General features: G+C 38.4%; 1 protein-coding gene across 13 annotated transcripts in view; it reads right to left on the minus strand.

Annotated features, from left to right (window-relative positions):
- Positions 1–17,968, minus strand: part of LOC133145116 (pleckstrin homology domain-containing family A member 5-like) — an 82,035-nt gene that overhangs the window by 14,097 nt on the left and 49,970 nt on the right. For all 13 annotated transcript variants that reach the window (XR_009710828.1, XR_009710829.1, XM_061268244.1 and 10 more), the window contains 9 exons: positions 16,775–16,931; positions 13,322–13,426; positions 12,585–12,657; positions 12,377–12,477; positions 12,036–12,181; positions 10,684–11,709; positions 6,420–6,706; positions 4,040–4,272; positions 3,097–3,180 (listed from right to left, as the gene is read on the minus strand). Coding sequence is in view for 11 of the 13 variants with exons in the window: in XM_061268244.1 (XP_061124228.1) it covers positions 3,097–3,180; positions 4,040–4,272; positions 6,420–6,706; positions 10,684–11,709; positions 12,036–12,181; positions 12,377–12,477; positions 12,585–12,657; positions 13,322–13,426; positions 16,775–16,931 (2,212 nt within the window). In the remaining 2 variants the exon portion in view is untranslated. The remainder of the gene's footprint in view (positions 1–3,096; positions 3,181–4,039; positions 4,273–6,419; positions 6,707–10,683; positions 11,710–12,035; positions 12,182–12,376; positions 12,478–12,584; positions 12,658–13,321; positions 13,427–16,774; positions 16,932–17,968) is intronic.

Here is a 17,968-nt window from a genome sequence, read left to right on the forward strand (position 1 = left end):
GGATAGAGAAAAACGTAATTTCGGTCTCTTTGTGTGTTGTGACATGTGGAGAGATTGACAATAAAGCTGACTTTGACTTTGACTTTTTTGACTTTGAATATATATATATATATATATATATATATATATATATATATATATATATATATATATATATATATATATATATATATATATATATATACCGTTTTTTTCCGTGTATAGTGCGCAAAATTTTACTAATTTATTGTCCTAAAATCGGGGGTGCGCATTATACATGGGTACAAAAAAAAAAAAAAAAAAAATTTTTTTTTTAATTTTTTTATTTTTATTTTTTTAAGTCCCAATGATCGTCACACACGCAGGGAGGCAATGGGTCCCATTTTTATAGTCTTTGGTATGGTCTTAACTAGGCTGGATGTAATTTTTTTTGTTGGCGTTGATTTCTCCGACTGCCCATAAACGCACCACCGCGCTTCGTGCGCGCACGGGACAGCAAACGAGCAGGTGATCGAGCAAGCGTCTGATACGAGAGCATTGCGGTCGCATGGAGCGTGTTTGAAGTGAACAGCAGAGAAGAAAGGAACAAGGCAAAGTGTTGTGAAATAAAATGCACAGAACGGATGCGCAAGACACGTCAGCTATATAAAGAGCGAGAGTTGTTTTCTTCCTATTAGTTTCAATTCACAGTTTAATTAGCAGTTTCAATCAGCAAATAACAAAATGCGTATTACAGGTAATATTTTATTTCACAACACTTTGCCTTGTTCCTTTGGTCTCTGCTGTTCATCCTAAAACACAAAGGCGCTCTTTAAGCAATGCGACAGTGAGCGCCCGGCGCGCTGCACCAAATTAAGCTCCCTGCGCAGTGCGCACTGAGGTCCACTTAAATTTTAGAAAGTACATCAGGACTTTAAAAATATCTTCTAAATTTCAGCGACGGCTCTGTCACAATAATCGACCAGCCCGGTGCAGTTGGGCGGTCGGCGGCGCGCTACGGTTGAGCGTTCTCTCGCGCGCTCTCTCTCTCGCTCTCTCTCGCTCTCGCACACACGCAAACCGGATATCATACGGAGGCCGCCATTACAGATGCGCAGAACGGATGAGCAAGACACGTCAGCTATATAAAGAGCGAGAGTTCAGTTCTCTACCTAAATCCGTATTACAGGTAATATTTTATTTCACAACACTTTGCCTTGTTCCTTTCTTCTCTGCTGTTCACTTCAAACACGCTCCATGCGCACCGAGCGCGGTGGTGCGTTTACGGGCAGTCGGAGAAATCAACGCCAACAAAAAAAATTACATCCAGCCTAGTTAAGACCATACCAAAGACTATAAAAATGGGACCCATTGCCTCCCTGCGTGTGTGACGATCATTGGGACTTAAAAAAAAAAAAAAAAAAAAAAAAAAATTAAATTTTTTCTAAAAAAAAATTCATAAAAATTGGGTGCGTATTATACATGGGTACAAGCTTTTTTCCAGCATCAGCATGCCATTTTTAGGGGTGCGTACTATACATGGGGGCGCACTATACACGGAAAAAAACGGTATATATATATATATATTCACACAAATCACATATACATACATACATATATACATACATATATATATATATATATGTATATATATATATACACTTTGATGTAAAGGAATTGATGTAAAGGAATTGATGCAAGTCAATACCCCATGACATGGAGGGAAAAAAAATCACATTGAAAGAATTATGATAATGAATGGTACTTCATTTTCTTATGTATTGGTTATAAAGTGGGCCAAATGCAGTTCCCCCCCCCCCTGCAAATTAATACCCCGTGGCATATGGAGAAAAAACATGTTTGTAGCATTTAGCCTACAAGCACTTTCGAACGTAATCATCAATCTGTTTAAATGTGCACACAAATACATTTGAATATGATCCCGAATACATTTTGAAGTGCTCGCACAGACGTTCGAACGTGCTCGCAAATATTTTCAAACACATTTAAATACATTCGAGCGTACTTGCTAATAAGTTCGAACAAACTCGCAAGTACGTTGGAACATATTTGAATACAGTTACACATGTTCAAATGACAACTATAGGAGGCCTGTGACACATTATAAGATTAAAAAAAATTACAGAGATGCAAATGAAATATTTATATTCATAGACTGCAAATAAAACATTCATATTTCATTTATATATTACTTCCATACATAATGAATGGTCTTTAATCAAGACAACCAATCCAACATGTCATGCCTTATGTCTTTTCCAGTATGTCAAACAATTCATATTTTTATAGCCACAGGCAAAAAAATAAATTACTGTATTTTCCGGACTATAAGGCGCACCTAAAAACCTAAAATCTTCTCAAAAACCGACAGTGCGCCTTATAGTCCGGTGCGCCTTATATATGGACCAAGTTCCCTAAATTTAAACTGGCCCGAAGCATTGTGTCATGAAATCAAGCATAAGTGGCCTGCTGAAGACTATGAATCATGAATCAAAAAGACTATGGATCATTATTTTGTGATTATAAAGTCATTTGTTGCATCTGAAGTTGAAATAAAAAAGATAAAATGGAGAATGATTTGATTTGGATTAAAAATCTGACATGATGCATTAATGGTGCGCCTTATAGTCCGGTGCGCCTTACATAAGGATTAAGTTTTAAAATGGGCCAATTATTGGAGGTGCGCCTTATAGTCCGGTGCGCCTTATAGTCCGGAAAATACGGTAAGATTGCGACATAATGGCAAACGTGTGCCCCCCCAAACTAATACAATGAATAATTTTATTTTGAATTTGTTCCACAAAAAGACAAGATGACAAAACAATTGGCCAAAGTTGTGCTTTTAAAACATCTGTGTTTACGTCAACATGATCATAGAATGTTGCTAATGGAGGTAACGGAGTCAAAAGTCATCATGGTCCAATAGACTACATGCTAGCTGATAATAACAGCTAAATTTTATGTCCGCCTAAATCAGGCCCTATCTGTGAAACAGTAAAAACCAAAAATAATAACAATAATAATGGAGTTAGCCTTTGGTGACAAGCAATTGCGAGGAAACTGATGTCTGAAAAAGCCAAATGTAATAGTGTCGCAAATAAATACTCTTAGACTCACCGTTTTGCCTTGCAGCGACTGAGGTGTAATGGGCTGAAAAGGAACACCAGCTCCCATGGGACGGCGATCGAGTGTGCTCCCGAACTGAGGAAGAAATTTTGATTTGTGTGAATATATTAGAAAGAAAAAAAAAAGTGCTCTGTAGCCCTTTGTACCAAGCCGTAGTAAACTAGAATTTAATTTTGGTGGGGCATTGTTGCAACGTTTCACAATACTCACTTCAACTATCCACTTTTGCAGATTCTCTTTTGTACAGTTTATTACCGTATTGGCCCGAATATAAGACGGTGTTTTTGCATTGAAATAAGACTGAAAAAGTGTGGTTCGTCTTACATTCGGGGTCTAGGCATTATACCCATTCACAACGCTAGATGGCGCCAGATATCTTTGAAGTGAATGCTGAACTTAACTCCCCAGGCCTGTCACGAAGAATAAAAATAAAAATAGCGGTAGCAGTTTGCATTATTTTATTGCAATATTTTTCCTTATTCAGATTTGTTTCAAGAATACGGTTACATTTAGACTTCACTTTGATGGTTAATGCAGTTATTGCAATTTTGTTGTTTTATCACAGTAGATTGCTTTATTTACATTCATTTATAAATGTGATTGCACTTTAGTTTACATATTTAAATGCTCAGATATTAAGATGTGATAGACAGTTTTCGCATGCCAATAAAAAGCAAAGGGTTGTAGAATCATTTCGCAATGTACATCTTTAGCCATCATTATTGAAGTGTATTGTGCGATTATAAAATTGGTAATTTGGGAAAAAAAACTGGATTTCCTTATTTTAAACAGAGAAATGGGTTTATGTATTATTTTTAAAGAATTAGTGTGAATAACTGCCAATGCGAAAATAAATCAAGTTTTCTGAATCTGAACCTCCGCCTGGAAAATAAGGGCATGCCAGTTAGTCAAACTTTTATGATCTCCTCTTTACCTTGGCAGGGTGTGTCCTATGGAGACAATCAAGCGTCCCATCTTCACTAAAGTTTGGCGATGGCACTTCGGAGTGGGAGCTGCCGGTGTTGGAAACGCCTTGCTTGCATGGAGGGGGCAGAGTGTTGTAGAGCGCTAACGATCCGTGCGATGGCGAGGTGGGGATGGAGTGTACGGCGGCGTGTTCTGATATGTTGCCCATTGTTTTTGTGCTGGGAAGGGTGCCATAATGACCTGCAGACAAAAACACAAAATGAGAAAAGCATGTAATTTCTGACTTACTTTTTATTTATTTATTTTATTATTATTATTTTTTTTTTTTAGTTACAACATAATTTCAGTGGAGCACAGTAATTTGGGTTTGTAGAGAAAATAACTTGCAGTTAAAACAACGCAACGTTATACTGTTAGCTTTTTTTCCTTACCTGGACCCTGAAACATAACTTGTACATCAAATTTGTATTTCTCATGAATTACGCTTAGGTCTGTCATTAGCTAATACTTTTAGAATTATCGATAATTATATCAATTAATCGGTTGTATTTGTGTTTTGTATTAAAAAACAATTTTTGCCCCATTTATTGCTTACCGTTTTTTTCCATGTATAGTGCGCCCCCATGTATAGTACGCACCCCTAACAATGGCATGCTGATGCTGGAAAAAAGCTTGTACCCATGTATAATACGCACCCAATTTTTATGAATTTCTTTAAAAAAATTTTAAAATTTTTTTTTTTTTTTTTTTTTTTTTTTTTTAAGTCCCAAAGATCGTCACACACGCAGGGAGGCAATGGGTCCCATTTTTAAAGTCTTTGGTATGGTCTTAACTAGGCTGGATGTCATTTTTTTGTTGGCGTTGATTTCTCCGACTGCCCCTAAACGCACCACCGCGCTCCGCTCTGTATGGGAGAGACGTTGAAGAGGAATAAAAACACCCTTGGAAACCAAAACTTGCCCCTCGTCGTGACTCGGAGCCGCAACAAATGTTTCGGATTTGTGTAGGGTACATTGTGACAGACGGCAAACTAGCAGGTGATCGAGCGAGCGTCTGATACAAGAGCATTGCGGTCGTATGGAGCGTGTTTGAAATGAACAGCAGAGACGAAAGGAACAAGGCAAAGTGTTGTGAAATAAAATATTACCTGTAATACGCATTTTGTTATTTGCTGATTGAAACTGCTAATTAAACTGTGAATTGAAACTAATAGGTGGAGAACTGAACTCTCGCTCTTTATATAGCTGACGTGTCTTGCGCAACCGTTCTGCGCATCTGTAATGGCGGCCTCCGTATGACGTCCGGTCCGCGATGGAGATTAAAAAACAAACAATATTTGACAATAACACACCATCGATTGCACCATCGCATCAAACGATGCGTCGTCAATTATGAATTTTACTAAGTGTGTTGGGCAGGATGGCTGAATGCGATGCGCGATTGACAACAAACAAGAAGAAAGGTGAGTTTTATTTCGGGGGAGATTTGTCATGTCTCGTCCCCAGTTTTGGTATGTGTCTAGGTTGCCATAGTTTCTGTTCGTGTCACCCCGCTCTTCCTGTGTCACCTCAATCGATGTAACGTGTTTTGTATTTAAGTCCTGTCTGCCCCTCGCTCACCGTTGGATCATTGCATGTGTTACTGTCATTCTGTTCCTGTCTTTGGTAATGTCACCCTGTCTTTTTGTTCCACGACTTTGTCGGTCAGTCCTGTTGTTGGTTTTGTTGTACCATGACTTTATTTAAAAAAAAAAAAAAAAAAAAAAAAAAAAAATTTAAAAAAAAAAAAATTAAAATTTTTTTTCTTTGTACCCATGTATAATACGCACCCCAGATTTTAGGACAATAAATTAGTAAAATATTGCGCACTATACACGGAAAAAAACGGTATTTGCCGATTGTTGTTTATATGGTATTGTTTAAGTGAAAACAACTAAACAACCAATAATATCACATGACTGAGATCACTGTTGTATTCACCAACCTTTTTCAAATTGATCCAGTTTATTGATGAGGTTACTGTTTTCCAAAGTAAAAGCAGAAGTTTGTCAATAAAAGATAATCAGTCTGCTTTCATATGAATGATTGCAAAAATTAACGAATTACTGTTAAGTCTGACAGAAAATGCGGACAATTTTAAGTTAAAATGGCTCTAAACAATTAGTCCATTATTAAAATAGCCGTCAATTAATTTGATAATCGATTAGTTGTCAATTAATCGATTAATTTTGACACCTCTAACTTAGGCGCATATTATAATTAAGGTAAATGAAGAATTAATTAGTATCAAAGATGGTTTACTTCAGTGACAATTAAAAATTTTCTTTGTAGCGATTCCCCACGAGAACTTGAATTTTCAGTCGTATTTGCTCAACTGTTTGTTGCTACCTGTTGGTTGAGCCAGACTTTGCCTGGAGAAGGCCTGCCTCTGCTGCCATTCATACAGCTGCCACATGGTGTCGTCTCTCATTGACCTTCTCTTCTCCGCTGTGGTGACGGTGCTGGTTGAGGCAGGTCGAAGAGCCTGATCATATGTTGAACCCGCCACACTGCAGATGCTGTCAGGCCTCATCATGCTGTTTCGGGGTAACGTGCGGTAGCCCTCTGGGTATCTGGGTACAAGCTGGGCATGGTGGCTGGGCATGTTTCTGGGTAAAGTCTGGTAGGATGAAACACTGGGAAACAAAGGAAGAATGGAGATTGCTGGTTGGCTCTCTCTATATTTGTTACTTTTTCATTACTATTTTGTAATTTCCCTTCCATTTTGTATGAAAAAAAAAAAAAGTTTGACAAGCCAGACGGTCTTGTTCACTCATTTCAATGAAATGCTCATCCTTTACAGCTTTATTGATGAATTTTCTTAAATTATGCAAAGGCAACACAGCCAAACAAGTGTCCCTTGAGACTATTTTTGAAAACACTACCATTTATTTATTGCTTAAGATTTGAAAGCCTTCTCTGTGTTCAAATGTTATTTACTCACTTCATCTGTCCATGTTCAGGCAATGTCATTCATTGCATGACGAAAATTATACAGAGATTTTTTAAGTGACAAAATGGCCTTTATGAAGTGTTTCTCACTTTATTATTGATATGATATTCCCGTTGCAAGAACACTGTTCTTATTTAGAGTACCATAGAAAGCTTTGCTCCTATATTCCTCTAAATGGCTGACCAAATGGTAAACAAAATCCGCACTTAACAAGTGACACAAAAAGCTTTTAGCTCCCTCAGGACAAGGATGAAGGACTCTATACAAAGTGATGAAGGCGAAAAGCTTTTAAGTTTTGTAAAGGAGCACAAGTTGAACCAACTGCATGCGTACAAACTATGTAACATAATTTCTGCCCTAAATTTCTGTATTGCAGAACTAATGAAGGCCTATATTGTTGTCAATTAACTATCAGTTTTTATTGTGTGTTGTAGGTCAAAATATCCTACTGAGTGATGATTATCATTACATTGTATGTGCATCACACAATTAGATTTTTTATACTTTAAAGCTATCATAACCTATTCATTTAGCATAATCCTGCAACCGTAAGCAACTCGCTTCCTGACATTTAATTAATTAAATTGTCTTAATTTTTTCACAGGAGGGAAATTTAAATATACTAATAACATTGTCTATTGCTATTCCAAATACAAATCAAGGCTGGCCCTATTTCCAGTAACACCAATAAAGGGCTGAGCAACTACTTGCAAAATGCAATATTTATTTTTAACCCAGCCAGGGTTTCTGCAGGTATCAGCAAACCTAATTTAAGACTTTTCAATGCAGATTTAGTTCATGTAAAATTAATGACTACTGCATATATATATATATATATATATATATATATATATATATATATATATATATATATATATAGAATTTTCTTCAATTATTTACTAACAGAACAGTGGACTGTTGTAATCTTGATGCGTGCCTTGTGGAGATCAAGCAATGGATGTCTCTCAACTTCCTTCGTCTTAACCCAGATAAAACTGAGATGTTGATAATTGGTCCAACTCGTTATCAACACTTATTTAAGGAAAACACTATAACTACAGGTAACCGTACTATCACTCAGAGCGATACTGTAACTAATCTCGGGGTAATATTTGACCAAACCCTCTCCTTTCAAAAGCACATTAAGAATATAACCAGAATTGCGTTTTTTCACCTTCGTAATATTGCAAAGATTCGTCCGATCCTCTCGACCGGTGATGCGGAAACTATTATACATGCGTTCGTCACGTCGCGCCTGGACTACTGTAATGCATTATTCTCTGGTCTTCCTAAGTCCAGCATCAAAAGTCTATAGTTAGTACAAAATGCTGCTGCGAGGCTGCTCTCACGGAGAAGAAAATTTGATCACATTACCCCAATATTAGCCAACTCACATTGGCTCCCGGTCCATTTAAGATGTGACTTCAAGGTTCTTCTATTAACCGATAAATCACTGCATGGCTTAGCGCCTTCATATCTCGTCGACCTAGTTGTTCCTTATGTTCCGTCTCGTAACCTTCGTTCGCAAAACGCTAGTCTTTTAGTGACACGGAGAGCCAAGAAAATGTCCGCAGGGTCTAGAACATTTTTTATTCGGGCTCCAGAGCTTTGGAATGCCCTAGCAATGGATATTAGAACTGCTACCTCACTAGGAACATTTAAGACACGTTTAAAGACACATTTCTATGATATGGCCTTTAATTAACCTGTAGTGGCCGATTCGGCTGGAGTTTGTTTTTGCTCCCTCTCAACCCACCGGCTGGGGAGGTGGTTAGGTGGCACCAAAGCTGACAGCGGCTATCTGGATTCTCTTGGACCAATTCAGGATGAGGGAACAGCAGCTCACCCTCCTCGAAGACACTGCCAGGACAATCGAGGGCACCTCCGGCAGCTCTTCGCTTTGACATCCACTTTTTCATTGATTTTCATAATATGTATTATTTGTGGCCTCTCTGCATCCATTGCAGCCTGGTGATCTTGAAAGGGGGATCCTTTCATCTGTGGTCCCTTCTCAAGGCTTCTCATTTCCCCTCGGTAGTTTTTTTTTAAAATTTTTCCTTGCCCTTTTGGGAGCTTAAGATCAGGGGATGCTTTGAGAATAATTGTCAATTTTTGTCTATGTGAAGCCCTTTGAAACTGCTTGTGATTTAGGGCTATACAAATAAACTTGACTTGACAAATGTGTTGCACAGAATAAAAGTATCTTTTAGTTAATTGTAAGTAAGTTTATAGTAATGTTGAGTTATTTGAAGTTAATATACACACACACGCGCACCCACACACACACACACACACACACACACACACACACACACACACACACACACACACACGGACACACACACACAAAAGGATAAAAATTGAGTCAGATTAAGATAAATTTAAGTGATTTTTCTACCACTAGGTGGCAAGAGCATTTCATGTAGGATCTTGGTGAAAGGTACAGTATATTTTTCTTTTCGAATTAAGTAAATCAATTGCCCATATTTTTCATCACATTAATTATTGTTTTAATGTCTTAAAGTGACTCCTTTGCACAACTTTGTGTACCTTTAGTCAGTTAAGTTTTATAATGATGCACATTGTAATTAGAGACACAGCTTTTCTGCAAACGAGACAGAAAGGACACTGATGATGTTACACATGCTATTTTCAGGAGTTGCTGAATAAAATATGCCTTAAGTCTGACGAGCAAATGACTTGGAATAACTCCAAGTGACAAGCTGGGCATCGCCTCTTGGTTCTAGGGCTCTAAAAGAGTTGTCGCAAGCAAGGTCAGTGCTAACTAATGTTTTCCGTATTTTCCGCACCGTAAGGCGCACCTAAAAGCCTATAATTTTCTCCAAAAACAAGTGTGCCTTTTAATAAGATGTGCCTTGTGTGTGGATCGAATTCCAAAATCTGTTAAGTTGTTTTGTGTGGCTTCCGTAATATACAGGCGTAATTTGTAGACCCGATGACCCAATCAGAGTACTGTACTTAACACGTAGTGTATGTACCTCCTCTGCCATTGATAAATAAATACGATCGTTTTTGCAAAGCATTAGGACCCTCTAAAATGGCATAGACAAAGAGACATGCTTACGAGGCACAATTAGAGCTTTATGGAATGCCAGGATCATTGCAGAATAGCAACGTGACAACGACGAGAAGGAACTTGGCATGTTTAATGGCGAACTTGCCAAACTGTTTCATTTGGATACAGAAGATGAGGATTTTGATGGATTTGCGTATCGATTAACAATGTGAGTACAATACAGTACATGATTAAATAGTAGAATAAAGTACAACGGGAATTGACTGCCTTGCTCCTGTGACTTCTTTTTTTTTTTTTACCGGAAATCATGGCCCTATAATGCGGTGCATCCTGTATGGATTACCGTAATTTTCGGACTATAAATCGCGTTTTTTTTTCATAGTTTGGGTGGGGGGGCGACTTATACTCAGTAGCAACTTATATACATATATATGTTTTTTTTCACTTTTTTGGGCATTTTATGGCTGGTGCGACTTATACTCCGGTGCGACTTATAGTCCGAAAATTACGGTAAGTACAGAAAAGCCCCCGGAATTGAGTCTGCGCCTTTTAACCCGAAGCGCCTTATGGTGCAGAAAATACGGGATTTGATGCTTCTTGACATCATCTCACAGCCATCTTACCTTCTATCATCTTCTGTCCGAGTTCTGCGACTCGTCTGCTCCAACTGCTGAATGGAATTGGTTCTGGACAAACCTCGAGCTGGTTCCTGAACTGGAGTCGCTGCAACCCTCACCTGGTATTCGTTTTTTGCTGTGTGGTCTACGGACCCTGATCCGTTCACCTGTGTAGGTTTTGGCAACGCGAGTGTGGCCTGGCCCTGGCGGGAAGCAGACACCGCTGCTGCAATGGTAGCCGCCTGGGCTGGTTGTAGTTTTAGGTTGCTTATTTTTGTGTGAGACAGCTCGACACTGGGATCTTGCTGGAAGCGGTGTTCATTCCCATGACGAAGCGTAGCATACTTTTCCAAGTCTCTTAGCGTTGCATATTTATCCCCTTCTCTGAGCGTGCTGTATTTCCTAACTTCCTTCAAAGTGTTATATTTGTCCACAATTTGTAATGTTCCATATTTACTCTGTGTTTCCTTTAATGAAAGCTGCCTCCTCACTTCTCTCTGAGGGACGTATTTCTGTGTTTCTTTTACAAGGGTGGGTGGGATTCCCATTTTTTGCAGTAGGAATGCGTCTTCTTCATCATTTGACAAAAAATATTTATCACCAACTTTAGTTGTAGCAAGTTTCTCTTCTGTTGGCGTCGCTCTGTATTTGTCGTCGGCTTTCCGAATTGAGCACTTGTCCAAGTCCCTTTGGATGGAGTACCTTTCGCCATCCTTCTGCAGCATGTACTTTTCACCTCCCTTGTGCAGGAGATACTTGTCACCATCCCTTTGGAGCATGTAGCTAACACAGTCTTGCTTTAAGCAATACCTCCCCCCATCTTTCTGTAAAGTGTAGTACTCTCGCTCCTTCTCGCCGTGCGGTTTATCAGCATCTTTCAGTCGTTTCTCATCAGCTCGTGATAAGGAATGTTGACGTACAGGCACACTATTTCGTTCGTTGTTTTGGATCTCTGGTCGGCTGAAGACTCTGTTGTTCAATAGGTTGTTTAATTCCTGAGGTGCCGGCTGATCTACTTTAAACTTGTCCAACCTGTGACAGAAGCAAAAAAAAAACATTATGCTAATTGTAAATACAGAAAAGTCAGATTTATGCTCCAAGATCAAACATATAAGTAGCGTTCTAAAATGTAATTATCATAAAAGAGAGAAATTCTCAAAAAGTATGACGCCCCTGTATAGTATTGAAAATCATTCATCGTCGGCTCTGTTAAAATGAATCTTTGACGTCTATAGCTGTCAATGGCAGTGAATGAGATAAAAATAAAATTGTGCGTTTTCGCTGTTTTTGTTTCTCATGCGGGTTTTTAATTAGGGTTGCATTATGACAACAATATCCAATATGACATAAAAACTAACATGTCTATTTGTGGGCATTGTCCCGCAGAGTTTTTGACAGGTCCACCATGGACAAGGGCAGCGTCTGTCATGACTTTCATCCAGGACTCCATTTCTTTGGCTGTGTCAGTGCAGAAATAGTACGTCCTCATATTGGGGTGAGTGGCCTGCAAGAAAGAGATATTAAGAGAGACAGGGAAAGAGAAGCATCAAACTGCACAATGCCTTGATATGATTTCTGTTGACATCCTAGATTTGTCTGAGTGTGTTGTGTCTTCTTTAATCCAATTTATAACAAAAAGTCATGCTGATGACATAAATCCCCATTGCTATGTGGTTATATCAGTCACGAGAACTTTTACCTTAAAGGCATATTTTCTGCTGATGTGGTCATCCACTGACAACATGGAGATATGAAAGCTCGGGAGCAGGATACTACCAAGGATGCTGTCTTCTTTTTCATCTGCAACACATCATAACAATAACATTAAAAGATGGTTGTAAAACCATCAATACTTTGTTCAATATTGTTTTCAATGACAATGTCTTTAGTCTATTGAGTCTCCTTACCACGGTAGTAGAAAAGGCACATGTCCGACAGAACAAACCACCTCTTCTTCCATAGCTTCATGCCTGTACTGTCCTTAGAGGTCAAAGTTAACAGAAAATCAGTCAACATTTACTGGGGGTGGGAAAATGAAGCGTCATATTTGCTTCATGAACCAGTTATATTTTTTTACACTTCCAGATGGTGCTTACTGTTCAAAATTGGATTGACTTTCTTGAATCACATATTTAGACTAACAGTGTCATTTACAGTAAAAAAAATAAAACCGGTTCACGAAGCAAATGTGAAGCTTCATTTTCCCCTAAGTAATATTTACTCTTGCTCACTCACATAACCTTTTTTTTTTTACTTACGTCATTTCTTTTTCCTCTCTGCTGCCTTATTTCACCTTGTTTTTCTACTAACCCATCAGTAGTAAACAGATGTCTTATTTATTTTACCCTGCTTTTTGATGGTTTGCAGTGACTACTTTGACTGACTACTGATTCTGATTCTGACTTCCTCCACAGATCCTACCTCAAAAGAAGGTCAGGATTTAAAGGAGGATCAGATGAGTTTTCATGTGTGAGAGAGAAATTTCTTGACAGGTTTACAGGCAGGGAGTGAAGGTCTGCTGGTGGGTATTACAGCCAAGCTTTTTTGCAAGCTGATGAAATTCTGTAGACCTTCCTTGTTGCTACTCTGCTTCTAATAAACAGATGAGTAAAATATACTCATATATTGCAACTTTCTGCCTTACCTGTTTATAAAGCCAGCTGCTTTTGACCACCGGGGCATTTATGTTTCTCTTGATAGAGTTGGACCTCTTGCCAAAGTTGTGAACTTTTTTGGAAGACCTAGAAGGCTGTTAAAATAGAAAATATAGGCAAAACTTATTTTATATACGGTGTTTTCAAGTAAACATAGTTGAAATCATGGACTGGCAGTCAATCAAAATAATAATTTAGGCACCATTTTTTGTCACCTTTGGTGTGTTTTTTGCCGACAATGCACAAAACTGTTCGTTCAAGTATAAAAATAATGTTTTTTTTTTTTTTATTCTTTCACCAAGAAATCAAAAGACAAAGCATTACTTGCCAATATTCACAGAATACACACTTGTTTTCAAATCTATTTTAAATAGTAAAATATACAATATTGAAGAGAATCACTGATTCGTATATTGCATCTACAATACAACTATCTAAACCTCTGCCGATGTTTAAAGTAGGTCGTCTTGCTTAAGGGGATCTCAACAGTAGCAATCTTTGTTACATCATTTGTTATTTCAGCTGAGTTGCCACATTACGCTGCATCTTAAATTGACAGCAACGCATTTAAATTCATAATTTATACTCAGTTTTCCAGTTTTTCTATACAATCCATTTTTTCCCCCTAGCAGTGCACAAAACTAGATCCATTCATGTTTATAAATTATGATTTCTCATGAATACATAAATACTGCGCATAAGATGTTTTTTTTAACTCTTTCAACCAGTCTAAACATGAACAACTTATTCATGACAGCCTGAAGACTCCGATTAGATTTTTAGGGGCATGTTTACAGACTCAAAAGCTGCTTTTTGCGCATCGGCATTTTAAATAACATTCTGAAGTCCTTCGATTAGTAACACTTTCTAGTAAAGTAACTGTGAAGCTTCAATCCTCTAAAACCGATGGCAAAAATAGATGCATTTAAGTAAAAGCAACATCTCTAGCACAGTGCTTCTCAATTATTTTCTGTTACGCCCCCCCCTAGCAAGAAGAAATCTATTCGCGCCCCCCCTCTCCACCCTGACTATCCTAACTTGTCTTGTAAGTCGTAAAATGTTGCACTGTCGCAAACGTGACAGAAGTAACAATGAGAGCGCCACTGCCCCCTGCTGTAGTAAACCCGCAATTACACTTTATTCTAGTACTGCCAAAAAAAAAGCCTGTTCCCCAGGGTCACACGCGCCCCCCCAGGAATAGCACCGCGCCCCCCAAGGGGGGCGCGCCCCACTATTTGAGAAGCACTGCTCTAGCAAGTGGCCTCCAGTTAAATACTGTATTTTTCGGACTATAAGTCGCGAGTATTTTCATAGTTTGGGTGGAGGGGGGCGACATATACTCAGGAGCGACTTATATGTGAAATTATTCACAAATTTTTACTTGATCATTAAAACATTACTTACTTATTAGTATTGTTGATCACTTCACTATAAACTGCATGAGGGTGCACTATGGTTGTGGAATAATTGGAGCCTCACTGACAATGAGTTCCATTCACTGATTTCCAAAGTCAGGAGATTTAATGATTTGGAGTGACACAGATGGTTTGATAAACTTGTTATTTATGTTATAGTTATTTGATATATAGTTTATTTAGAGTAGCAACGTCTATGTTGTTAGACAGTAGTATCCGATTGTCTAGCAAGGCCGCAAAGGCAGCAGGGGGGGAGACGGGAAGAGCGATCCAGGGCGCTCGCTTATAGCACTGTGTGTTGACTCATATGTTGAGCTCTTGTTTTGTGAAATAAAGAGCCGGTTACCAAACTTACGTTTTGCCTGGTACTTTGGTAACGCTACAATATAGTTAGTATATACGTAGATCTGTGGAATAATTGGAGTCGCAACTGACAACGAGGCTGACGTCAGCGGCGCACGTTTTTTTTATTTTTTTTCCCCCAAGTGACACAGCAGATGAAGATTCCAATGGATCTAATGATTTGGAGTGACATGGGTGGTTCGTTAAAATTGTTGTTTATATTACATTTATTTGATATATCTCGTCTGACGTCAGTGGCGCACATAGTTCCGGAGTCAACAGCTCTTTTCTTTTTTTTTTTTTTTTAAGTGACACAAGACGAAGATTTTGATGGATTTAATGATTTGGAGTGACACGGATGGTTCGATAAAATTGTTGTTTATATCATTGTTATCTGATATATAGTTTATATATCGTTATATAGGCCTGTGGAATAATTTGAACTGCAACTGACGACGGCGAGTCCAACGTCAGCGGCGCGCGCGCCCTGTTTACAGAAAGGCCGAAGAATACGATCAATGGATTTAATAATTTGGAGTGATACAGATATGTTATAGTTATTGAATAACTGTTGATGTTACGTCAGGCCCGTTCTCAGCTCCTCGTTTGTGTTTATGTCACGTTAGCATACCGTATGGTTTGCAATTTGGGAAAAAAATCTGCGATGTAGTGAAACCGCGATGAACAAACCGTGATGTAGCGAGGGATTACTGTACATCACTGAAAATCAAGGCAATTGTGTTTGTCTAATTTGTAAAGAGACGGTTGCCTTGTTTAAGGATTTCAACTTAAAGAGACACTATCAGACATGCGAACACAAACGACCAGCTAACAGGGAGTGACCGCGCTGATAAAGTGAAGCAGCTCCAAGCTGAACTGGCATCACAACAGCGATTCTTCACGCGGGACTGTGAGTCAAAAATAAATATTACTAAAGCAAGCTACAAAGTGGCCATGTTAAGACTGTTGATGTTATAGACCTGTAGACCTGACACAAACTATTATTTTCTGAAAGATAATGTAAATGACAAGAGCAAAATTCACTAGTTTTAAGTTTTAATAATAACAGACAACTTTGCATTACTTTGCAAAAGTAATTTTAAACTCATGTAAATTTAAGGTATTTCATACAGTTTGTTCAATGTTATCTGACTCTTCAGATATGAATGAAAGGCAGAATTTGTGTTTTTAGAGTTGTTCACATCTGCCTGAGTGACTCATATTTGGTTATTTTGTCATTTGAAAAATAAAGACAATTGTGACAATGATATTTGTTTTATAACAGTGTGTATTTGCATGACATTTTTGGAGTGAAAAAATGTCAGAAAAAACTATTGGCCCCCGGGCCCCTTCACTTTATCAAACCTGGCCCTCCTTGCAAAAAGTTTGGACACCCCTGCCTTAATCCTTTCTGCCACTACCCAGACCTTTGAGTTTACCAGAAGCCTACTTAACTCAATTCAATGCATGTTCATAGTGCTTTCACAACAGCTGGTGCTGTAACAAAGTGCTTTGCAGAACACAAGGCATTAAACATTTACAGAAATACAACAATGGAATTGTAGGGGGCACACAACTCTGTGGAACACCACATACTCTGAATGTATCCTGAAGGGTCAATGCAAACTGTGATAGGTCATCTCAGAAATCTAACACCAGTGTGATTTGTTTCAAGGCTATACTGACCCGTGTGAATGACGAAGAGTGAGTCAAAGTAGTGGCAGGGCTCCCGGTGAAGTTGCTGTTGTCTGAGCCACCTGTGTAGTTGGACGCTTCGCTCATGGTGCTCATGGGACGCTCCTTTTTATTGCCGCTATTTTCCTCCTCTGTCTTTGGCGTTGTCCTGCCACAAGTTAAAACACACAGAGAGATTAAAGTTTTGATCTGTATGATATACGAAAATGAACATAGGCCGAAAATTTGTTATGGCAATTAACCTTAAACTATCCTAGGTGGAACAATATAGAAACGAGACGCAGCACTTCTCAGGGTGGCAAAAACATTCTGTAGTACAAAGAATCAATTTTAAACAAATTTGATTGAATTGCAGCAATAATTTCAGGTTCAGATCAATCAACATACGTAACTGCTCGACAAATAGGGTTTTCTTTGTGTGTGCAACTCAAATATATATGAGTGTGAATTCAATTTAAATTGACCTAAAAGTAAAAAATGCTCCGTAAAAATGGTTGTGTGTACATCAGCGTGTACCACATTGCGTGTGTTTCTGCTACTAAGATGAGGATCGTTCAATTCTATGTCAAATTGTACTCCGGCAATCAATACCAGACAGTCTCATTAAACAGACCTCATCATCTACATCTTCATGAGCGACGGGAAGATAAGGAAATTAAGGCCTTCAGTGACTTGAATGATGAGTAGCGATATCTATGTATCTTTTATTAAGAAAGCCCCAGATGAAAGACTGTCTTTCCTCTCCAAGGATTTAAAATGACATGTAAATTGATCATGACTCAAGTACAATAAGTAAAAAAGAGAATGATCTGGACTTATTTGGAAAGTTTCTTTGTTGTTGGAAAAAGGCTCATTGAGAATTCAACACCAAAGAAGAAAAAGAAAGGTGGATTCCAGACAATACCAGAAAACCCACCTGCGAGAGGCAACCATTTGACAGGGTAGTTTGCTTTTCGTTAGTTTGCTTTTCTCTCTTGTCTGAGCTCTTAACTGCACTGTTAACAGTTTGCTTCTACTTTTGTTAGGCAAATGCGTTTCCACAGGCAACATACAATAAGTAATTGTACTTTGCACCAGACTACACTTAATTTTAAGAACAGCATAGCTCTGAGCACACAGATGCGTACAAGAGCATGTGTAAACAAGGACGCTGGATGAGAAATTGACACCCACAGCCATTTGAAA

This window comes from Syngnathus typhle, linkage group LG21 (genome assembly GCF_033458585.1).
Source record: "Syngnathus typhle isolate RoL2023-S1 ecotype Sweden linkage group LG21, RoL_Styp_1.0, whole genome shotgun sequence".
Lineage (NCBI taxonomy): Eukaryota > Metazoa > Chordata > Actinopteri > Syngnathiformes > Syngnathidae > Syngnathus > Syngnathus typhle.